We start from the raw sequence: 24959 nt of genomic DNA on the forward strand, positions 1-24959 counted from the left end.
AGAAGGCACTGCCTCCAGTTTTTACCAGCAAGAAGCCAGAGACATGAGCTTTGCCTTTTTTTCCTTCCAATTCCACCTGTCTGTGTGCAGAATTTCTCATCCACGTGCCCAGGTCATCTGAGGTTCTGCAGGCACTCTCCATGAATAACCCTCAAACCCCTCTTGGGTAGCAGGGCTGCCTCGCCTCTCCAGACCAGGCTTTAAGCACTTATATGCTTAAAGTGTCTCCAGGACACTTTCAAACCTGGTACGGTTCACGTGTCCTCAGGCCTCGCTTCTCAGGGGAGATGGGTGGGCTCATGACCGATGAGGCAGCAACAGTTCACATCCTGTTGGCTTCAATACCCCCTCCCCACTCGTGTCAGAATTCCCCTCTACCAGAAACCTTCCTGGCATGACAGTGCAAGGAAGGCGGGTAGGGCATGTGTGCAGCAGTAAAGTTGCTGCTTGGGATGCCGGCATCCTATACAGGAGTGCCTAGACTGAGCCCCAGCTACACTACTTCTGATCCAGCTTCCTGCTAATGTATATATTGGGAGGCAGCACATGGTTGCCCATGTACTTGGGTCCCAGCCAGACATGTGGGAGGCTCTGATGGAGTTCTGGCTCTTGGCTTTGGCCTGGCCCAGCCCTGGCTATTGCAGGCATTTGGGGAGTGAACCAGTATATGAAAGATTTCTCTCTTTCTCTTTCTCTCTCTCCTTCAAATAAAATGAAAATAAATAATAAAAAATTTTAAAAGTACTTAGAGATGGGACACTTGGGCTTACCAGCCAGTTGATCAACTCCAGTCCCCTGACAGCATCATCCTCTGTGTTCTTCCCCCCCATCAGCCACTTGTCCTGACACCTCCACCCCATCCCTCTGTCCATGAAGACAGGAGTAAGCTTCACACTACGGCTGTCACTGGCGTCTGTCACCAGAGATAGACTTGAGGGCCACAGGAGTTTTCTACGAGTACCTGTAACTTGTTTAAGGCTGGACCGCTGTGGATATTCCAGACCTATCTACCTCCTGGTAAGTGCAGTGAGGGCTCTGGCCACCCTGAATGTCCGTGTACAAGCCCCCAGTGCCTCCCAAAGGGCCAGTAAACTCACTGGGCATGTGTCTAGGGACTGGGCAGGGGGAGGACACAGAACAATGGCCTCTGTATTTTCTGACCCTGTAAAGTAATGAATGGGGTGATCTGGCTAACCAAGAATTTTGATGAACATAATTACAATGGTGTCCATGCAAAGATACAGGAAGTCAACCCTCACAGGGGTCTCCATGGGTACAAGGATTGGTGAAAAGATTTGCAAATGACCCTGAAAATTGCAAGGATGAGGAGTAGCATTTATCTTAGTGGTTAAGATGCCCGCATCCCACATCATCAGAGTACCCAGAGTTCAGTTCTCAGCTCCAGCTCCTGATTCCAGCTTCCCACCAATGCAGCCCCTGGGAGGCAGCACTGAACTCTCAAGTAACTGGGCTCCTGCCACCAAGTGAGAGACCTGGATTACATTCCTGACTCCTGGCTTCAGTCCTTGCCCCAGCCTAATCCTAGCTAGTGCAGGCATTGTGAAGGGAACCAGTGGATAGTATCTTTCTCTCTCTCTCTACCTCTCCCTCTTCCACTTGAAAAAACAAACAAACAAAAAACAAGAATGAACTAGACAGCCCATCCTGGGTCATAAGCCATTTCACAGGCTTGAAATGTCTGGGGATCAAGCAGGACAGATTGGGAAGAAATGCCTCCTACATGGACATCACACACATTCCTGAACCTTTTCTTCCTGAGACCCTGGAAGAAGACATCTTTCTAGCTGTTGCACCTGCCACACAGAGGAAAGACAGAAGGCCCAATTAATAGACAATGCAGGAAGCGAGGGGCACCTGGGACCTGGGATGTCAGCAGATTTGTTGTATCTGATATGGTGGGGCCCGTCACCAGTGGCGACTCCACACAGCACAGCAGGGATCTGAGAATTGCTCACCACTCTCAGATCCCTCACTACCTCTGGGAGAATCTCAGCGCTGACCAAGTAGTGCAACTGTGCCACCAAATATCAGGGTCACTCCTTGGGTCTCTAATAGAAGTTTGGAGCAGGTGCCTATAGGCCTTGTCGTACCAGCACCCAAAGGAAGCTGGCAGGAGCAGGAGACCAATAAGAGGTGCTGAAATGCAGACAGCAGCTCCAGAAGTAGGGTAGGAGGCAGTGACCGCCTCCCCATCTCAAAACCTGGAGTTAGAAACACCCTCCACCCCAACCCCGCAAAGCCCTGCTGCTTTGTCCCACTGCTAAGCTCTATTTGGTTGACACCATTATAAAGGCCAAGACACCATTATAAAGGCCAAGGAAGTCTACTCGTGAGAGCCTGCACCTGCTGTTTCCTGGCCAGAAAACATGGATGCTTCTGCTCTCAGCTTTTGATTGACAGAGATATTTTATTCAAACTCTCCCCTTCCTCCTGGGCCGTTCAGGAACTTTGGTTCATTCCCTGCTTCTCTTTTCCTGGTGGTACAAAAACAGCATGAATTGGGGGCAGGCATGGGGAAAAGCCTGCATCCTATACCGGAGTGCCTGGGCTGGAGTCCCAGATACAGCTCCCAACTCCAGCTTCCTGCTAAAGTGCACCTTGGGAGTCAGTGGTGATGGCTCCAGTGGTTGGGTTCCTGCCAACTATGTGGGAGGCCTGAATTGAGTTCCTGGCTCTTGGCTTCGGCCTGGCCCTTCTCAAGCCATTGCCAGCATTTGGGGAGTGAGTCAGTGAATGGGAGTTCGTTCTCTCTCTCTCTCTCTCTCTCTCTCTCTCTCTCTCTCTTTCTCTGCTTCTCAAAAATATTTTTTAATTAAAACAAAGTGTGAGCCATTCTGATACCTTCCCTCCAGCTCTGGACAAGAAAAGTATTAGTAGAAAGCACACAGGTGCAGGCAGGAAAGGATTTGGTGCCCCAGACATAAGCAGTAATGCTGCTGGCCCTCAAGTGCTGTGATCTCTGCCCATGGCACTTCTTTCATAACAGAGCCCAAACCACTGCACGGGAAATTTCAAGGCGTTTAAATGTCCAGCTCAGCTTGAAAAACAGCAACCACATCAACAAAGGATATGACAGAGACCACATGCCAAGGGAACAAAGGTTCATGAAATAGGACTTTTATGGGGGGCGGGGGGGGGGCATGTTTCCCCCAAACTCTTTTAGGTTCCCCAGAGGAAGAGGACTGCATTCTTTGGGTCTTGATACTTTTCCATTTCCACAATGCAATTTGACTTGGAATGGGTAGAAAAGCAATGCCGCCTGAGATGCTAATGAAGTGAAATGATTGAACAAAACTTGGGAATGAAATTCGCACGCACACCAGGATATGAGATTGTGGGCGTCCCTTGGGATCCGTATGAGGATGGGGTGTGAGGAGTCGCCTCTGCTATAGGTCACTGCTAGGGCCAACTTAGCCCTGAAATGGAAACAGCCCAACTGGGAAAAAGAAGGAATTGGACTACACGTTTCTTTCTCTTGGTCATTTTCTTGGTCCCAAAGGTTAATGACCTGGGAATACATCCTGGATTTTTCTACACCAGCTTATACTCGTAAGGGAATCCACTGCCCTGCTCTGGAAGACAATGCTGACATACCTTTGAGGACTGTACACCTGCAACTCTCTCCCCATGGAGATCTCTCAAGCAAAATTGGTCAAGTTTCCCTTGACAGAGGACAAACCTTGCAAACCAGTTTTGCTGACACTTGGTGTTGCTGTGTGTGTGTGTGTGTGTGTGTGTGTGTGTGTGTGAGAGAGAGAGAGAGAGAGATCAATATTACATAACACCCTCCCTAGCCTGCCTTTGGTATTAAGCTGTCAAACTCCAAAATGCCTCCACCACTGTTTCTGGCACTTTCGAAAGCTGTTACACCTCTAAAGAAAACCCTACAAGCAAAGGTTTCAAGCATTCTGCCCCGAACAAAATGAATTTCAGGAGTTCAGAGAGAGGAAGGGAGTGGAAAGTTGCTAGCTCAGTCAGTAACTTGCTTGTTATCTCATGCACAGCCGTCTTCTGCCTCCCGAAAGGAACTTCAGACACAAACGGCACAGCTGCCCCCCACAGATGCTCCGGGGGCAAAAGCGCCCACAGATGCAACTTCCTTTGGGAGTTGGTGGCATTTGAAAAGAAGGCAGAGGGGCAGGCGTTTGCTGCAGTAGTTAAGACTTTGCTTGGGATGCCTGTGTCCCGTATCAGTGGGCCTGGGATCAAGTCCCCGCTCTGCTCCCTTTTCCAGCTTCCTGCTAATGCACACTCCGGGAGGCAGGCAGCAGGTGGTGGCTCAAGACCATGGGTCCCTACCACCCATGTGGGAGACTTGGACTGAGTTCCTGGCTGCTGGCTTTGGCCTGGCCCCATCTCAGCCGTTGTGGGCATGTGGCGAGTGAACCCGGGGAAAAGAGATCTGCCTCTTTGTCTTGCTTTCTGCATTTCAAATAAATAAAATTAAAGAGAAGTCAGACTGGAGTTAAACAGGACATAATGTGCGCGTATCTGCTGGCCTGTCCAATGCCACAATCCAACTGCCCCGGCTCTGTGGTCACTCCTGGCTGCCTGGAGCAGGCCACAGGCACCAAAAGAAAATGGGAACAGTTAGCCTCACCAAGGATCTGCTGTGCTGTGCCAATGGCCTACACTCTGAGTGGCTCTGATCAAAGATTTCTGACTCTGAGACAGAGTTCCTAATTGGTTCTGAACCATGAGCCCTGGAAGCAGTGCAAGTCTAATAGGGCCTGGAATGGTTTCTGAGAGTCAGTGAAGGGTGCCACTGCCAACCCGACTCAGCTATTTCTGGAGCCTCCATCACCACCCACCGATGCACACGAACTGGACCAACGGTGACAGCCAAGGATCTCTGTCAGGTTTGGGACCTCCCCACTGCACCGTGCAAACACAGGACGTGAGCTGGGGCCAGAGGCCTCACATGGACCTGCTGTGAGATCTTGAGCAATTCATTTCTGCTAGGAGGCCTGGATTTCCTCATCTCTGAAATACGGAAGGTAGAGCAGATGGCCTCCAAGAGCTTATGTAAATATAGCCTAATACTTGAGTCTAAGTGTTCATATATCCGTGTTAAGGACATGCCATTTTTGCAGTAGAAAATAAGTCACATTCAAGTATAGACACCTGACTTGGAGCCATCTGACATCTTGCCAGCCCCAAAGCTGGGATTCCGCCTCACCAGCCTGGAGGTCTGTGCATCTACTGATGAACCCACATCCACCCCTTGCATCCCTGCCACTCCTCCAGCCACATCCAAGGTTTGAGCTTTATCTGCCTAGCAACTGGATTTCTGCCCTGGTACCCTGGGCTTCTGTCACACTCTAAATCTAGCATTTGCCTCCCCACCAACTATGGGCTCCAGTGAAGATGTTCCTAGACCTGCTAGCACTGAGTGCTTTGCTCATCATATATGTGACACCCCACACTCACAGGCCATGGCACTGCCAAGAACTTGGGCTCTTCCAAGCTCTTGCATGCCCCGGAGTGTTCATATTTTTTGCCAATCCCTCCTCAACATGAACCACACCAGCCACAATCCACAGCCATAGCCAAACCCAGCCATCAGATCCCAGACTGCTGTATGGTCATAATCTGGTGACTTGGTCTGGGGTCCTTCAGCAGGCAGTCACTGTCCAAGTGTGATCCCTGTGCCAGCTGAATGGGAGCCTACCAGTAACACAGAATCCCAAGCTCTACCCAGCTGCCAGATTTGCCTTTTTAAAGGTGACTGGACAATTCAGATGCACGTTAACCTTTGAGAGGCCCTGCAGTGGGCTATTCCAGGCAGCCAGTGGGCCCACTCAAGGGTGCCTTTAGCTAGCAAGCACTGTCTCCTTTCTCCCAGCACTGGCTCCCTTGGAAGCCATGCCAAAATATGCAGTGCTCATCAGTCCAGGGAGGCAAAGGCAGATGATGATATGCAGAAACAGACTTGCCTTTGCCCACAAATGGGACCTCCCTCGGCCATCTGGAGCCCCGAGAGAGTGGTCCCCCCAAGTCTAGGCTGATGAGAGGTGTCTCTTGGCAGAGAAAGGGGATGGTGGAAAGATCGGCCAAACAAGGCAGTTCCACCACAAGGTCACAAAGGAGCTTCCATCACCACTGTGGCAGATGCCACCCTGGAAAGAAACATCCATCAAAGCTGGACCCAGGCAGATCCTCAAGCACCTGCTAGGTAGCCACACCCCAGGGGCTCCTCTTCACCTCCATGCAGTGGCCCCCAGGCAGAACCAGGCCATGGAGGAGAGGCCAGACAGGCAGAGAGAAGCCAAGGTTTGCATTTGAGAAAAGTTAACTGCAGGAAGTACGATTTAGACTCTAAGACATGGAGCATCCATCCCGTCCCCATTCTGCTTCTCCGTGACATGGCTCCTACTAAAACGCTCCAGCCTTTTGCCCCTCAAACACCCCCTTCCTAACTCTCTCCTTTTCTTCTCCCAAGTTCTCACAACAGCCCATGATTTCTTTTCTCTCCCTGCTCAGCTTGTGTGGCTATGACAGGTGCCACCCACCACATGGGGTCCTCAGACCCCTCTCCCCTGCCAAGCTCAGCAGGTAAGCCCCAGTCTGAGGGCTTCCCGACTTGCCTCTGCAAAATGTCGAAGTCGCTGTAGAAACACCCAGAACAGTGAGCGCTGAGCACACACAGACACACAGGCAGAATCGATTCTTACCATGAGGGGGCAGCTAGTCCTCCTGGTTGGGCAGTCTCCCTGGAGGAGAGTCTTGGGTCCTGTCTGAAGCCCCCAGACTCAGAGCCGGGCTCCTGCCTGCTTCCTCTGCATGGTAGCCTCGGCGGGAAATGGGGCTGAAGCAAGCAGCTACGCCAGGGCCAGCGCTCCAGGCACCCAGGAGGATGTCCCTGTGGCTTTTCTCATCGCGGCTCTTTCACAAAGAACCCACTGCATTGCACAGTTCCTTCCAACTCAGCTCCAGTGCTTGTTGGGAAATCAACAACTCATTCTGGACTTTCCAGATGCAAAGTTTCTGGAGGCCTTCATTTTGCTTTTTTTCAACTCTCTTTTTCCCCTTTCTCAGCTAAAAAAAATTGGCTAAGGTCATAACTTACAATGGCCAAGCCTGTGTCACTGACCAGATACCTCCCACCCCCAGGCCTGTGGACAAGGCGGGCTTTGTCCACTGTGTTTCAGGCAGGACGCGCTGGGTCTGTCCAAGCCCTGCTGGGGAATGTTTCCACCAGCTTCCTCCCAACCCTGAGTCCCAGCTCTGGCCCCAGCCCTGGCCCCAGCTGCATGAACCCAGGGCCAGATAAAAACCAGCATAAAAAGAAAGGAGCATGTTCCTAAAGAACTCTTGTGTGTGTTAGCCTCATCAAGGCTGGAAATCTTGCCCACAGGGGCAAGATGTGGGGTCCCTGGCCTTCCACGCACCCTCACCACCACCAAATGTGGACAGGCAATGGATACAACCAGGGTTAATGCTGTGAATCTCCAGTGAGAAGGGCCTGTTGAATTTCAAAGCTGTTAGCAGTAAGGGAAGAAATGATTGGACTCTGGGGATAAGCCTGCATCCACCACCAAATGAGCTGAGGGAGGGACTTGCCTCTTTGGCAAATGTATGGTCTCATTCTATTTTGAAAGCTTTTTGGAGCAGCTGAGGTTTCAGCATTTAAAATGCCACCTATTTCTTATTTATTTTCAGATGCAAACCTATGGGATTTTAGCAACAGATACTTAATATAGAACCAAACATGGTTTTCCAGAGAGACCAAGGTCCCAGGCCCTGAGTGATAATTTTTTTTCCTATAAAATATCAACTCTTCTCACTATCAAAAGGATGAACTGTTATTTATGAAGAAGTTTCAATGCCAGCTCCTTGGGCAGTGGCTAAGAAATCATCTACTATCACGCAGGGATGGAGTGAGGTCAGGGTTAAGCAGCTGCTGGTTGTTTTTTTTTTTTTTTTTTGACAGGCGGAGTGGACAGTGAGAGAGAGATACAGAGAGAAAGGTCTTCCTTTTTCCGTTGGTTCACCCCCCAATGGCTGCCGCGGCCAGCGCACTGCGCTGATCCAAAGCCAGGAGCCAGGTGCCTCTCCTGATCTCCCATGCGGGTGCAGGGCCCAAGCACTTGGGCCATCCTCCACTGCCCTCCTGGGCCACAGCAGAGAGCTGGCCTGGAAAAGGAGCAACCGGGACAGAATCTGGCGCCCCGACTGGGACTAGAACCTGGGGTGCTGGTGCCGCAGGCAGAGGATTAGCCTAGTGAGCCGCGGCGCCGGCTGCTGCTGCTGTTTTGCGAGTTGCCAGCTCTGAGACTTTGGGTATGGACTCAAGGTTTCAATTTTAAGTGTAAAATGGAGATAATTACAGCATCTTTCTCAAAAGGATTAAACAGCGGAACCTCCATGTAAACATTCAGTATAGTGTGCGGATGATGTAAGCGCTTAATAAAAACTAAGTATTATTGCTGCTACGCTCAGCAGTGGCTGGAAGGGTAGGAGCTGCAATTTGCTGGGCTCCAGAAAGACTACACTCAATAATAAAAAAATCAAACAATCCAAATGAAAAATGAGCAAAATATATTTCCCCCAAAGAAGCAATAAAAATGTCCAATAAGCATATGAAAAGATGTTCAACATCACTGACAAGGGAAATGCAAATGAAAAACACAATGAGAAATCATGTCACACCCATTAGTATGATTACTATCAACAACAACAACAACAAACAAAAAAGAGGGGCCCACACTGTGGTGTAGCTGGTAAAGCCTCCACCTGCAATGCTGCATCCCATATGGGTGCCGCTTTGAGTCCCGGCTGCCCCATTTCCGATCCAGCTCTCTGCTACAGCCTGGGGAAACAGTGGGAGATGGCCCAACTCCTTGGGGCCTCACACCTGCATGGGAGACCCAGAAGAAGCTCTTGGCTCCTGGCTTCGGATTGGCACAGCTCCAGCTGTTGTGGCTATCTGGGGAGTGAACCAGCAGACAGAAGACCTCTCTCTCTCTCTTTCTCTCTCTCTCTTGTTCTCTGCCTCCACCTCTCTATAACTCTGCCTTTCAAACAAACAAATAAATCTTAAAAAAAAAAAAAAAAAAAAGAACAAGTGTTGGTGAAAGTGTAGAATAACGAGAAATCTTGTGCACTGCTGGTTGGAATATATAGTGGTGTAGCCCCTATGAGAAACAGTATGCTGATTCCTTAAAAATGTAAACATAAAACATAGAATTACCAAATGATCTAGCAATTCAACTTGGGGGAATATATAGAAAATAATTGAAAACAGGGTCTTGAAGAGTTATTTATATCCCATTCATACTAGCATTATGTACAACAGCCAAGAAGTAGGAACACCACAAGTGTCCATCAACAGAAGAACGGGTCAACCAAAATGTGGGGTAATAAACATGATGGAATTTTACTCTGCCTTAAAAAGGAAGGACATTCTAACACATGCTAAAACGTGAAACCTCAAGGACATCATGCTAAGTGAAATAAGCCAGTTACAGGACAGCAAATGCTATGTGGTTCTACTTAGACGAGAGACCTACAATGGAAAAAGTCAGAGGGGCTGGCACTGTGGTGTTGCGGGTAAAGCCGCCACCTGCAGTGCCGGCGATGCTGCTTCAAGTCCCGGCTGCTCCACTTCTGATCCAACTCTCTGCTGTGACCTGGGAAAGCAGAAGATGACCTAAGTCCTTGGGCCCCTGCACCCACGTGGGAGACCTGGAAGAAGCTCCTGGCTCCTGGCTTCGAGTCAGTGCAGCTCTGGCTGTTGTGGTCATCTGGGGAGTGAACCAGCAGATGGAAGACCTCTCTCTCTCTCTCCTTCTCTCTCTCCCTCTCTGTAACTCTGCCTTTCAAATAAATAAATAATTTTTTTTTAAGTCAGACACAGAAAGCAGAATGACGATGACCAGGGCCTTGGGGAAGGTGAGTGGGGAGCAGCACAGATGAAGAATTTCTGGAGGTGGACGGAGGTGACGGCTGCACACCAATGCCAATGTCCTTAATGCCACTGACCCACACACTGGAACACAGTGACAACGGCACACTGTGTGCCATGGACATTTAGCCCCAACAGAAAACAAAATCTGAGACTCACAGAGATCGCATAGGTCAAGGGACCCTGTGACACTTCAACTATGTCACGAGATAGACAAGGACAGAATGTCTAGGGAGGGGTAACACATACCCTGGGGAAGCCACCTAAGCCCCCTGGTGAGGGGTAAGGAGCCAGCTCGACTAGAAGATGAGGCTGGCCTCTATGCAGGACTCACTGCTATGGTTTGGATGTGACGTGTCCTTGAGGGTCCCTGTGTTGGTAGCTTGGTCCCCATGGTGGCCATGGTAGCAGATGGTATGGAATTTTAAAGAGGTTGGGCCTGGGCCAGCACCACGGCTCAATAGGCTAATCCTCCGCCTGCGGCGCTGGCACACTGGGTTCTAGTTCTGTTCAGGGCACCGGATTCTGTCCCAGTTGCCCCTCTTCCAGGCCAGCTCTCTGCTGTGGCCCGGGAGTGCAGTGGAGGATGGCCCAAATCCTTGGGCCTTGCACTCACATGGGAGACCAAGAGAAGCACCTGGCTGCTGGCTTCAGATCAGCGCGATGTGCCGGCCGTAGCGGCCATTGGAGGGTGAACCAACAGAAAAGGAAGGCCTTTCACTCTGTCTCTCTCTCTCACTGTCCACTCTGCATGTCAAAAAAAAAAAAAAAAAAAAGAGGTAGGGTGTGGTAGGAGACCCTTTCACTGCTGGAAGCTTCCACAGAGGCCCTGGGCTCTCTCAAAAGAGTGAGTTGTTAGAAGAATGACCCAGTCCCTAAACCACTCTGTGGTTAGAAGAACCACCCGGTCCCTGAATCACTCTGTGGTTTCTTCTTAGACTGTGACTTCTCCTGTACATGCTCCTGTTGTGATGTCCCTGGCTGCTGGGCCCTCCCCAGAAGCTGAACCAATGGGAACACCTGGGCTTGGGCTTCAAAAAGTTTTGAGATTAAGAAGCCTCTTTTCTTCATAATCAAGCCTGCCCCAGGGATTTCGTTATAGGAATGAAAAAACAGACTAAGGCACTTACATGGTCTGTTTCACGCTCAGTCTTGGGGAGGCTGTAGCAACCTCATGTCAATCACAAGTTTTTCTTTTAGGAGCATGGCATGCTGGGAGGCTCCTAGGGTGGGTAACAGTGTGCCTCTGACCCATCAAGTCCTGGCTTCCACACCTACGCCCCCACCTTTTAAGTCTCCTCTCTTCCATGCCTGGTAGCAGGGCTCTTCTCTTGCTTCTCCAAGCTGTCTAGGTCTCTCTCCTTTTTTTTTTTTTTTTGACAGGCAGAGTGGACAGTGAGAGAGAGAGACAGAGAGAAAGGTCTTCCTTTGCCGTTGGTTCACCCTCCAATGGCCACCGCGGCCGGTGCACTGCGCTGATCCGAAGGCAGGAGCCAGGTGCTTCTCCTGGTCTCCCATGGGACTTGGGCCATCCTCCACTGCACTCCCGAGCCACAGCAGAGAGCTGGCCTGGAAGAGGGGCAACCAGGACAGAATCCGGTGCCCTGACTGGGACTAGAACCTGGTGTGCCAGCGCTGCAAGGCGGAAGATTAGCCTACTGAGCTGTGGTGCTGGCCCTAGGTCTCTTCTTTTTTAGAGCTCTCGGCCTGGTCCAAGCGCTGTTTCAGGCCTCCCATGTCTGACATCACTTAATCTCCCCAACCAAATCATCCCCATTCTATCATCCTCTTCATCAGCAGAGGCTGTTGGGTAGATCGGGATGGCTGGGTAGGAGGGAGAAGGAAAGAGGATGACACTCCAGGCATGTGGCTCCCAGCATGTGGTCCAGGAACAAACAGGGAGGAGAGTCAGAGACCAGGGAAGAGAGGGGAGAGTAGCTGATGGAGGGAGCTCGGGGAGCCATGAGACCACCAAGTGATGACAAATTTCAGACTCTTTGCTAAGCAAGGAGAGGCTAGGGATGGGTTCTGAGCAGGAAAGAAAATACTCTCAGGGCTGTGCTTTGCAGAAATTATCAGGATACCAGTGTAAAAAAAGGTCAAAGGTGAGGGAAAGACTGGAGACAGGAAATGGGTTATGGGATTCCCACCCTACCCCCCCTCCCTGCCTTTCTTTTTCTCTCCCATCATAAAAATAAGAGCAAAGCCACATTTACACCTACACTTGTAAAATGGTCCCAAACCAGCCAGTAAGAGGAGGTAGGCACTGTGGGAGACAGGGGGAGTCCCCTGTTCACTGCCAAGGTTTTTTTTTTACACCTTCTTTCTGGGTTGGGGGAAGGAAGGCAGGGTGGAGGGATCCACACATTCACCCCAAAGGTCAGACACACTTGGAAAAGAAACAGATAGCACCGAGGCATTTTTCTGCTCTCGGAAATGGGCTCCCACCCACTTCCTTTGGCCCTAAATGGTCAAGATCTTCACTTCCGGCCCTTTCAGTTTTATGGAGTTAAAATGGCCGGGGAAGCTTCCACGGTGTATGACTTCTTGGTTTTATAATCACAAGAAGGAGACAGTCTGAAAGCCATTAGGCACCAACAGCTGCCACTGACACCACTTTGACACCGCATCACACAGATGAACAGGCACAATCGCAGACAACACACCGCTGCAGGCAACACACAAAAGTCACTGTCACTACCAATTCCAGGATGGCCCCCAGCTAATGTCAAGGGACCTTTCTGGGCCATTATACACCAAGGTGCTAATCTACTCTGACCGGAGCTAAGAACAACACAGTAGTCCTCCAGGTATTTTATGCATATGGTTGCCCAAAGTTACTATCTCAGGTAGGAAAGACTTGCCCTTATATTTTTTGGGGTTTGCTGGGTGGGTTTGTCCTAGTGTTTTAATTCAGCAGGTACCTGAGTTTTAATCATCCTCCATCATTAGAGCTGACTGGGGGAAGCAGCCAAGTACTGATCTCTCCTTCTGGCCTCTGTAAGTAGGTGGATTTCTACATAGGGCACCAGGTGCACAAACAAAATACAGCAGGAAATCTGTGATCTAAAGGCAACATGATTGACAATCGTTCCTCTTGAGCTGAATTTTTCTGAGTTTAATGGGGTCAGATGAGACCAAGCCTCTTGCTATTATTCTTTGTTTCAGCTGAGTTGAAAACTATCAACCAAAACAGGCCACATTTGCTGTAGGCCTTTGTCCTCCTTAAAACGAGTCTTGTCTTACAATGATTATTAATAAGAAAGAACATCTGGGTATGGCGATGACTCACTGTTTCTAAATGCTTCATCGTCATGAAGGGGAAAATTCTTCATCAGCTGTGCAGTCTCCAGGGCACAGGGCCTCTGGGACCCTCCCAAATCCATATGTGGCCCCTTGGCCATATGATCAATCAACGCATTAACAGTCACTAACTGACCCTTTTCTGGGCGCTGTGGAAGATGCAGGCGAATGTTCCATGGAGGATCTGACTTGTGAAATTTGGAAGATAAATCACAAACCCAAGCGAAAAAAAGGAGTCACTGTGGAGGGGGCCTGATGATAAATCAGCAGACAATTGGAGCTTTCAGAACTCAGAGGCGGGAGGGGAGGGGTTGCTTCGGGCTGGAGGGGTCAAGGGCCGCTTCTCAGAAGATACAGAATTCGCCTCCCGGTGGGGACAACAAGGAAGGGCTTGACCAGAGGGAGGGGGGCGACGTGAGAAGCAGCACATGGCTCAGGAACTGGTGAGACCCGGGCAACAAGTCAAGATGATGCCAAAATGGAATGAGAGAAGCCAGAACCAGGAACTGGGGGAGACCCAGCCACAGTGCATGCCAATTTGGGGGAACGTGGCGGAGCCTGTTGGCTACATCCAAGTTCAAAGTGTCTAGCCCTTGGTGTGTGGAGCTGAGGCTCCCGCACAGAGATGGGGAAACCCAACGGGTTGACTCCAAGTTCAGAAAAGAAAGGCAGGAGAGAGCTGAACGTTGAGTCCTCTCTCACCCAAGCAGAGTGGGAGGAGGAATTGTCCCCCACACTCCTAGGGCCCAGGCATTCCCTCTGCGCCTGCCATCAGCACAGCAGGCAACACCCTCTTGGCTCATCCCCTAGACTCTGAACGGCAAGAACCAGGTCTTTGCACTTTCCCCCCCAAGCCTAACCCAGTGCTCAACACTCAGGGGCTACGTGGGAGAATCCATCTGAAAATGAACTCCAGAAATCAAAGGTGATTACGAGAAGAAATATGCAGTCAAGAGTGTCCCAGTGAGATGAGCACTGTCTGAACACAGGGAGGGTGTGCCCCCTGTTTATCTTGGAAAGCACATGGATGAGTGGAGCTATTGATCACAGTCACAGGAGCAGAGAGCAGGAGCACACAGAGGGAGGGATGTGAGCGGAAGACGTCATTTTTTTTTTTTTGACAGGCAGAGTGGACAGTGAGAGAGAGAGACAGAGAGAAAGGTCTTCCTTTGCTGTTGGTTCACCCTCCAACGGCCACCATGGCCGGTGCACCGCGCTGATCCAAAGCCAGGAGCCAGGTGCTTCTCCTGGTCTCCCATGGGGTGCAGGGCCCAAGCACTTGGGCCATCCTCCACTGCACTCCCGGGCCACAGCAGAGAGCTGGCCTGGAAGAGGGGCAACCAGGACAGAATCCGGCGCCCCGACTGGGACTAGAACCCGGTGTGCCGGCGCCGCTAGGCGGAGGATTAGCCTAGTGAGCCGCGGCGCCGGCAGATGTCATTCTAACAGCAACAAAGACCAAAGGGCTGATTCCAGGCCCGCAGTGAGATGAACAGATGGCTTCTACACGGTGGTCACAGCCAGTAGGGTCGAAGCCTCCTGTACCCCCAAGGATTCCCTGTGTCGGGGAGCTCCCTGCTTTGGAAATTCCCCAGCTGAGTGTTCCCCAATGTCAGTCATTCACATTCCACTGTCACCAATTGACCCCACTGCTGCGTATCAGCAGGACTATGAGGTACGCAGCATTTTTTTTCCAAATTGACTTATATTCAACTTAAATTCAACCTAGCATTAATAGCTGTGAAATCAACTTGTTTTATTTTTCAATTATTACACTCTAAAATAAATATAACTTAAAAACTGTTATCTCAACATGGCCTAAAATTATCCTACTGATCCTTAGCTGTGAACATGGCCCACTTTGAGAGATACTGTCTCCTGTTACAGGTAAAAGTTCCACGCAGCACACATGAAATAGTTTAAGAATTTCTTTTCCCAATTCCAGAAAAAACAAACTTGAATTCTCTCCTGGAGGCTGGAGTTGTTTAGGTTGCTGCTTGCACTGCCAGCATCCCAGATTGGAGAGCCAGTTTGAGTCCCAGCTCCTCCCCTGCCAATCCTGCTAATGCTCCTGGAGTGCAGCAGAGAAAGGACCTAGAAGCTGGACCCTTGCTAACCTGTGTGAGACCCGTAGGAGTTTCTGGCTCCTGGCTTGCCCTGGTCCAGCCCCAGCTCTTGCAGCCATGTGGGAGTGAACCAGTATATAGATGCTTGCTCGCTCTCTCGCTCTCTCTCTCTCTACATCTCTCTCCCTCTCTCTGTGGTTCTACCTTTCAAACAAGTAAATAAATCCTAAAAAAATAAATTATCTGCCAAAAGCAGGAATGAGGTCCCCAGCAGGTGCATCTGAGTCACTCCTGGGAGGTCAGTGAGCACCGTATAGGGAAAGGTAGGGTCCTTCCATGGTCAGGAGACAGTGACCCCAGAAACACCTCTGTTGACATTTGCTCTGAGAGAGCAAATAGTGAGAATAGCAATAAGAGGAAAAGCCGAGAGAAAAAAACTCACCCGAGGTTAAAAAAAAATAAAAATGATGGGCAATCAGAATCGGTGGGAATAAAAAAAGCCCATGGGGTAGTGGGGCAAGGAGAGAACACCCCAGAACAGAGAGCAGTTGTAAAAGGGGCACAGCAAAATGACAGCTGAACTGGAGCAGGAGATGGATACGTCTCTACACCACGGTTAAGCACCTATGCAGGCAGGCTGGCCCTCCCCCCAGTGCACAGAGCGTCAGGGTCAGCAATGGCCTATACGTCCTGTCTGCTGGTATATGCCAAGTCCACAAGGGCCCTGCCTTGTTGCAGAGTAGGTAGAGAGAATTGGGCATTTGACTTAGTGGTTAAGATGTATGGAAAAGACACCATAGCCCACAGTGGAGTGCCTGGCTTTGATACTTGATTCCGACTCTTGTCTCTGCCTTCCTGGGATGCAGCTGCAGGCAACTGGTGATGATGGCTCAAGTAACTGAGTCCTCTCCACCCCTGTAGGAGACCCAGGGTGCATTCTCAACTCCCAGCTTCAGCCCAGCCCAGTCCAAGCTGTTGCTGGCATCTGGGGAGTGAACCAGGGGATGGGAGTGTTCTCTGTCTCTCTCTTTCTCTTTCTGTCTCCCAAGAAGAACAGAAAGAAAAACATGCAGAACCAGGGTGAGGAGACACCATCTTGAAGGTTCAAAGGAAGAACACTTTTCATAAAATCATTCAGAAACTCAGGAAAGTGCCTGAAGGCAAGAAGCTTTGCCCTCTTTGAAAGAGGAACAGAAAATCATAACAGAAAACTCAGCCCAAATACAGAGGATGACATAAGAATGAAAATGGATGAGGCAAGGATTATATGAAAACTCTAACATAAATCCACATAAGCAGTTGTGGATACCTAAAAATATAAACAACAAAATGAGTGACTGGGAAGGCACATGTTCAAAGTTCCCCAAAATGGCAAAGACTAAAAAGCAAGGAAATAATAAGTCAATATTTAAAAAGTGTTCCATTAGAAAAGACCAGGATAAATAGATCCAAGTTAATAATCAAGTACAGAGACAATAAGTCATAGAACAGCCTGCATACAAACAGGCAAAGAGAAAAGTTTACCTTCATACTTCTTGGCCGGCCCCACGGCTCACTAGGCTAATCCTCCGCCTGCGGCGCCGGCACACCAGGCTCTAGTCCTGTTCAGGGCGCCGGATTCTGTCCTGGTTGCCCCTCTTCCAGGCCAGCTCTCTGCTGTGGCCAGGGAGTGCAGTGGAGGATGGCCCAAGTGCTTGGGCCCTGCACCCCATGGGAGACCAGGAGAAGCACCTGGCTCCTGGCTTCGGATCAGCCTGGTGCGCCGGCTGCAGCGCGCTGGCTGCGGCGGCCATTGGAGGGTGAACCAACGGCAAAAAAAAAAAAAAAAAAAAAAAAAAAAAAAAAAAAAAAGAAGACCTTTCTCTCTGTCTTTCTCTATCCACTCTGTCAAAAAAAAAAAAAAAAAAAAGTTGACCTTCATACTTCTCGCCTTTACTAAAGGCTAGCGAGCACCTCTCACTAGAAGAAAGGCCTCAGGTGATACTGCTGGATCACGCACAGGGGCTGCACCAGAGTCGGGCATTGCCCCTTGGAATGTTCTAGAAGACAAATCCCACGAGGTGAAAGTTTCAGGGCCATCGTCAGTTTTGTAGATATTGTTCATCATTTGTTGAAGGATGGAACACACTGATCTGTAATACAAGTTTCCATCTGAAAAGACTGATCCGAGACACACACGTCTACTGAGTTGTATTCACACTCGTATGCACGGATTTCAAAAAAATTTCTGCACAAAATAAAGTGTAATTCCATTCCACAAACTTTGTGACAGAACCCTGGTATTTCATGCACAAAACAAACAGGCAGGCCGGTGCCGCGGCTCACTAGGCTAATCCTCCGCCTTGCGGCGCCGGCACACCGGGTTCTAGTCCCGGTCGGGGCGCCGGATTCTGTCCCAGTTGCCCCTCTTCCAGGCCAGCCCTCTGCTGTGGCCAGAGAGTGCAGTGGAGGATGGCCCAAGTGCTTGGGCCCTGCACCCCATGGGAGACCCAGAAGAAGCACCTGGCTCTTGGCTTCAGATCAGCGCGGTGCGCCGGCCGCGGCGGCCATTGGAGGGTGAACCAACGGCAAAAGGAAGACCTTTCTCTCTGTCTCTCTCTCTCTCACTGTCCACTCTGCCTGTCAAAAAAAAAAAAAAAAAAAAAAAAAAAAACAGGCAGGTTCTCTTGGGCACACTAGTGAAAGTACCACCCACTTACCCTCCAGGCATGGAGGGTAAACCAAGATTAGGAAGAAGACAACAGGAAATTAATGACATAAGTGTTTCTGGGAATCAATTCTCGCTCAGTGTAGACAGCCCCCCAACTCAGAAATACAGCTGTGTACCATCGTCTGGGTGGATCTGCCATCTTGGGGGGTGAAACTGGTGCCTGGTATTCCATCCACCTGCTCCCATCCTCCCGGGGAACCAGGACAGTGTCTCTCCTGCACTGTCACTGGAGGTGGGTGACATGAAACCTGGGCCATGCAGCAGGGACATGTACAGTTTCGGGCATGGCCCTCTCTGTCCAGGCACAGGCCAACAGTGGGGGACTATTGCAGCTCTGGGGACACTGCTGGGAGAATCAACAAACAAGAAGTCCTTGTTCCCTGCCTCCACCAAAGCCACACTGTGCTCTGCAGAGCACCATCGTGGCCACTTTCTTCGCCAGGGCTCATACGTCATGATTTTTCTGCATGTTGAAGACTCATACCGAATGGGCCAAGTCTCTCTTTTTAAACTATTCTTATTAAATCAGGAGAGACTAAACCACCACCCGGTGGCTGTCTTCAAAATCCACTATCATTCTCTCTCCAAGAACTGTTCTTGCTTTAGCGAACGCAGTGTGAACTTTTTTTTCTTCGAAACATTTACTTATTTGAAAGAGCAACACAGAGAGAGAGAGACCGGGGAGGGGGGATGGGTAGAGAGAGCGAGAGAGCTTTTCCTTCCAGTGGTTCATTCCCCAAATGCCCTCAGTGGAAGCCAAGACAGGAACTCCATCCGGGTCTCTCACATGGGTGGCAGGGGCCCCAGCACTTAGGCCATCTTCTATTGCCTTCCCAAGCGCAATGGCAGAGAGCTGGATTGAAAGCAGAGTGGCTGGGACTCGAACCCGTGCTCCAATATGGGATGCCAATATGGCAGACCAAGGCTTTATCCTCTGTACAATGCCAGCCCCTGAGATCTCGACCATGGGAAATAACGCTCTCCTTACCTCAAACAAAGACACGAAAATGTTTACAAAGACTGTCTCTATAGTGCAGGATTCCTCTGGTTCTTTTAATTATATTTACTTTGCCACATTAAAATTTTTTTAAAAAAGATTTATTTATTTGAAATGCAGAGTTACAGACAGAGAGAGGGAGAGACAGAGACAGAGGTCTTCTATCTGCTGGTTCATTCCCCAAATGGCTGCAATGGCTGGAACTGGGCTGATCCAAAACCAGGAGCCAGGAACTTCTTCCAGGTCTCCCATGTGGGTGCAGGGGCCCAAGGACTTGGGTCATCTTCCACTGCTTTCCCAGACCATAGCAGAGAGCTGGATGGTAAGCAGAACAGCTGGGACACGAACTGGCACCCATGTGGGATTCTGGTGCCACAGGTGGAGACTTAACCTACTACGCCACAGTGCCGGCCCCAGTGTTCTTTTTTTATTTAAAAACGTTTTTTATTTTATTATTTTTATTTTTAAATTACTTTTAAAATAAGGAAAACCCCTCCTGCCCAAATCAGGATGTACAATTCTAAATTCCCAAGACGAAGATACTTTACAAAGTTAGTTGAAAATGGAATTAAAAGATATTTTTATTTTGGTGTACATTTTTTTTAAATCCATGTGTAGTTTTTTTTCATGATATGTATTCTCCTTGAACTTTTTTTTTTTTTTGCTACTCCTTGTGTGGTCTTAATTACATAGAAAAATATATACAATGAAAAACAAAACTAAACACAAGAAAAAAAAATGAAACTCATGCTCCACTCTTTTATTATATCTATTCTTCTGCCTTTCCCAACTTTTTCAAAATGAGCATATTAATTTAATGCATCTAAAAATGAACTTATTTCTATTAAGTGAATGTATGAAAATAGTCTTATTTAAAGTATTCAAATCATGTTAGCAAAATCCCCCTTGACATATCCCATCTCACTTGCTGACACTTAAAATGAACATCATTTATCAGACTGGGGTTCACTGTGCTATCTTTCAAATGGGGGGCAGCTTTATCTTTAAGATAATGAAGAGGATGTGATGTTATAGAACTTTCTCAACCAATGCAAGGATGACACACAAATTAAGAGCTGGAAGAGGGAGCTAGCATTGTGGCGGAATGGGTTAAGCCACCGCCTGCCATATCAACATCTCATGTGAGCACTAGTTCAGGGCTTATCTCTTGGCTTTGGCCTGATCCAGCCATTTGGAGAGTAAACTGGCAGACAGAAGATCTCTTTCTCTCTCTGTCTCTCCCTCCCTGTGTTGCTCTGCCTTTCAAATAAATAAATAATTCTTTGAAAAAAGAGACCCTAGCAATCATTTGATCCCATCTGTCCATTTTAGAGAGAGGAAAACTGAGACCCAGAGCCCTGGGCTGAGTCACCCTCTCCACAGTCCCAACACAGAGTCCCCTGCCCCTTGCCCCAAGGCTGCCCTACACCTTGGTGTGGACATTACCCTCCTGGCTTCAGGACTCGCGTGTGGTCAGCCGGTACAGCAGAAGCCAAAGCTCCAGCTAGGACCCAGCTGACCTCCTAGTGCTCTCTGAAAGGTGACCTTTTCCATCCAGCCTGGCTCTCTGCTCAACCACAAGCCACTTCCCATCTGCGTGCAGCCAGTGAGCCTCACGGAAGCAGGGAGGAAACATCTGGGTACACAGGAGGCCTGAAGTCAGAAACGCACTTGATGTTCCCTTTTGGCAAATGCTCTTTTGACATCCCTTCCTCCCCCCCCCCCCCCGACCCCTTATTGAGACGCAAAGCTCCATTTGAAGGAAGAGGCCTGGAATCTTCCAGAAGCTTCTAGAAACCCCAGCCTCCATTCTGCCACAGAGATTCCCAACACAAGGTGGGCATGGGCTGCACTAAGGTGAGGGCAAGACAAAAATAGAAGATCTGTGTCCCACGAACCCCTCAGCAGGGCACAGATACCCATCTGCTTGCCCCATCCCTAGCTTCTGACCTCCAGCCAGTTCAAACTGGGGTCCTAACAGGGTTTCCCAGCCATATAACCTTGAACACCTCACTTCACCTCTGTGAACCTCATCTTTTTGTCTTTTCCAAGCATGAACTGGAAACACTACCATCTACTTCACAGTATCTGCATAAAGACTCCTAAGAGGACAGAACCAACACTGGCTATGTACTAACCTTGCCCCATACCTTCCTATCCCTGATCAGTCACCAAGTAACCTTTGAGAAATGCCAGCAGCTGAGGCCCCAGGGCTGCATGAGTCATGTTGCATGGGCTTTCCCAACAACCTAGTGCAACCTCTCTGGGATGACACCTTCTTACCACTGGGACACAGACTGAGCCTATCGAATGAGCCAGAGGAAAGGCAGGTGAATGAGTCAAATTCAGAGAACCATCAGATGGGGCCAGTAAAACCCACAGCGTTGAGAACTCCAGAGTTGCCCAAACCATCCTTGCAAGCTGGTGGGCTGAAGTAAATGACATCAAAAAACAAATGTGGTCCTTGACCAAGATCTGCAAACCAGCCAAGCCACAACCCTGACAACCACCCAGAAGCAGGCTGTGCATGTCACAGTTTCAACTTCCTCCCCGTGGGCCAGGAGACCCCCAGAGAGCACTCCTCCTTGCTTTCTTCAAGCTCCTGAAAATGAGACAGGTTGGGTAAGAGGAAGGGAGAAAAAAAAAAAAAAAACAACCAGAAACAGGGGTTTCCCTTTTTCCTTGATAATGGATGTCTCCAATTTGTCAATTCCACTGCCTGTATTCACTATTTGATCTTTTTGTTGCTCCTGGTTGCTAAGGCACTGCCAATTGTGGTCCAGTAACCTCTGATATACAGCAGCTTGTTTTACCCTCACAGCAACCCCGGGAGGGAAGTATTTCTTATTTTCACTTTATAATTGGGGTGGTTTGAACCAGCTGTTCTGGCTCCTATGGTCGTCCTAATTCCTCCTCACCCCAGGCTGCCCGGATGCTACCATCTTCTCTTCTTTACACCTGAGGCTCCCCTGCAGTGCCCAGGAATCCTCTTTCCAAAGGCAAACACGCCAGGGGGGTGGGAAATCACAGTGGAAGCCAGGACCAGCCAAACCCTTAATTATCAATTTGACAGAGCAGAAGACAACCACTGAGTGCCACCCCCCTGAAAGCATCCTTAACTGGAGGGAAACATCCCAGGGGGTGGGACGCAGGAGGCTAAGAGGGTGGGAAGGGAAGTACCTAGACAAGCATTTCCTCAACAAAGACCTCTGACCAGCACCCAGGGGTGCAAGGACTCCCCGAACACAGGTGAACTGAGCAGCACAGGCAGAGCACCTGTGAGCGGGCAGCTTCGTGTCTGAGCTGGCAGAGCTGGGAGCTCCAGCAGGCAGCCCTGCCTGCCCAGGCAAGAGCAAGAAGCAGAGGCGGCTCTGCTCTCACACTACTGCGCTCCAGCCCCGTTTACCTGGCAGTCCTCTCATCCAGGCTGAGTTCCGGAAGCCTGGGTTCAAGTCTCCAGCCTGGAAGGGGAGCCACCTGACTCTGTCTGGCGGGACCGGCTCCTCACTTCTGGTAGACTCCTGGGAGACACGGCTCCAACCCCAGCCCACCCTCTCGTCCTGTGGTCTGGGAGACCTATGATGAACAGTCATCACCCCCTACTCATCTGAGAACGAGAACAGGGTCCTAGTCTCATCTGTCCCTAGACACAGAATACGCACATAATCAGAGCACGCACTGCATGACAGTGTTTCAGTACAATAGTGGTCCCATGAGATTATAATGAAGCAAATTCCTGTGATGACATCGCAACATGCCTGTCCCTCATGTGTCTGCAGTGGTACCGGGGAAACAGATCAACCGTGTTACCAGTCAATAAAAGCCTCCAAAGCATTGCACATACAGTTAGCTAATGTGCATACTGCTTGATTATAGGTGACTATATAACTAGTTTACATATTTCCCATGCCTTTTCTCATGATCTTGGAGTGTGCTCCTTCTACTTACTAAAAAACAGTTTAGGAGCGAGCATTTGGCTAAGATGCCCATGTCCTATATCAGGGCACCTGGGTTGGATCCCTGGCTCCAGCTTCTGACTCCAGCTTCCTGGAGCCAGACTTCCTGGACTCCACACTCTGGGAGGCAGCAGTGATGGTTCAAGTGATTGGGTTCCTACCACCCATGTGGGAGACCTGGATTGAGTTCCTGCCTTCCAGCTTCAGGCCCTTGGTCCAGCCAGTAGGCACTGTAGACAACCGGGGAGTGAAGCAGCAGATGGGAGCTTGTGTACTCGCTCGCTCTCTCTCTCTCTCTGCCTCTCAAATAAACCAAAGTTTCTCTTTAGAAAGTTTCCTGTAAAATAGTCTGCCATGTTATGCTGGCAGCAACTGTGCTGACCATGCTTCTGGACTGCAGAAAGCGATCACATGGCATGATGGAGCTATACCATCCTAGTTTCTGTAGGACATTCTGCTGTGTGCCCAGTGATGCAATCCCCTACTGACGCATTTCTCAGTAGAAGCTGTCAGTTTGCCTGGAAAGTGGGTGTCTGAGGTTCCTGGGGTTCCCCACCCACCAAGATGGGGGTGAAGGAGAGAATGCAAGTCAGAGACATAAGCACTGCCCATGTGCTTATCCATTTTAAAGTAGGAGGGGTCTTGGACACAGGGGCGGCCGAATCACACACAAGTTTCTCCAGGATCCAAGACCCTCCAAGTAAATGTACTGGGTGGGGAAGGACTCACTCTCTTGGCTCACACAGACCATCCCCTGAAGAACCCAGATCAACCGTGTTACCAGCCAGAGGGATGCTGCAGGCAGCCACGTGATCACCTGTGACACAGCACTCTGAGCTGCTATACTGGATCTGAAATGTAGGAACATGACCAGCTCTCGCCTATGTGGTTTTAAAGGGATGGCACAAGGCACGCCTGGTCCCCCTGGAGCAGCCAACCTGGTCCCTCTTGACAGTAGTCCGTTTTTGGCCTTGTTGCTAGGGTCACAGACCACAGTGCCACGGGAAGGCTGCCCAGGGATTATCTCTCCGGGAGGCTTGAAGGCACCAGGCATCCCCTACAGCTCCTGTGTTGGAGGCGTAGTCCTCAAAGCAACAGTGCTGAGAGCTGTGACCTGCAGGAGGCGATGATGTCGCGAGAGCCCTGGCATCATGCATGGATGAGTGCCACCATGGGTGTGGGTCAGTTGTTGCAAAAGCAAGTCGGGCCTCCTCTTCATCGGCTCCCTCCCGGTTTCTTGCCCTTCTGCTTCTGCCACAGGAGGGCATGACAAGAAGGTTCCTCCCGTGGCCGGCGCTGTGGCTCACTAGGCTAATCCTCTGCCTGCGGCACCGGTACTCCGGGTTCTAGTCCCAGTTGGGGCACCAGATTGCTCTCTGCTGTGGCCCGGGAGGGCAGTAGAGGATGGCCCAAGTGCTTGGGCCCTGCACCTGCATGGGAGACCAGGAGGAAGCACTTGGCTCCTGGCTTTGGATCAGCGCAGCGCACCGGCCGTAGCAGCCATTTGGGGGGTGAACCAATGGAAGGAAGACCTTTCTTTCTGTCTTTCTCTCTCACTGTCTAACTCTGCCTGCCAAAAAAAAAAAAAAAAAAAAAAAAAAAGAAAAGAAAGAAAAAAGAAAGAAAGTTCCTCCTGATTTTGTTGTCGTGAAGTCTGGATTTTTTTTCTTTATAAGTATGGATTGCAGGACAACAACACAAAACCCTTCTAAGACATTGCTCCTTGTAGCCCTAGGTGAATCCACAGGGGTAAGTGCTGAATAGTTAGCTGGTGGCTTGGCCAAAAGGGACTAGGATTTGCCGAGACCCCAAAAGACTCCTGCAGCCCACTTGGCATGTGCAGAATTCCACGTAGAGGAGACTCTGAACGCCTTCCTGTTAGCTAGGTGTCCTTGCCTCTCTCTCCACTGCCCCAGGTCTCTCTCAAAAGGATGGAAAACGAGAGTGACAGGTGCTGGCACCTGCTCCACACTCTGAACATGACAGCAGTGACACTCAG

At 49.9% G+C, this 24959-nt stretch overlaps 1 protein-coding gene across 6 annotated transcripts in view; it reads right to left on the minus strand.

The window, feature by feature from the left end:
- Positions 1 to 24959, minus strand: part of GAS7 (growth arrest specific 7) — a 248566-nt gene that overhangs the window by 95538 nt on the left and 128069 nt on the right. Inside the window, exon 1 of one of the 6 annotated variants that reach the window (XM_051824486.2) lies at positions 6696 to 7254. The exons of the other annotated variants lie outside the window; for them this stretch is intronic. Within the exon in view, the coding sequence (XP_051680446.1) occupies positions 6696 to 6698 (3 nt within the window). The 5' untranslated portion in view covers positions 6699 to 7254. Of the gene's footprint in view, positions 1 to 6695; positions 7255 to 24959 lie in introns of those variants that run through there. 6 annotated transcript variants of the gene reach the window in all.

Source organism: Oryctolagus cuniculus, chromosome 17, assembly GCF_964237555.1.
Source record: "Oryctolagus cuniculus chromosome 17, mOryCun1.1, whole genome shotgun sequence".
Taxonomy (NCBI): domain Eukaryota; kingdom Metazoa; phylum Chordata; class Mammalia; order Lagomorpha; family Leporidae; genus Oryctolagus; species Oryctolagus cuniculus.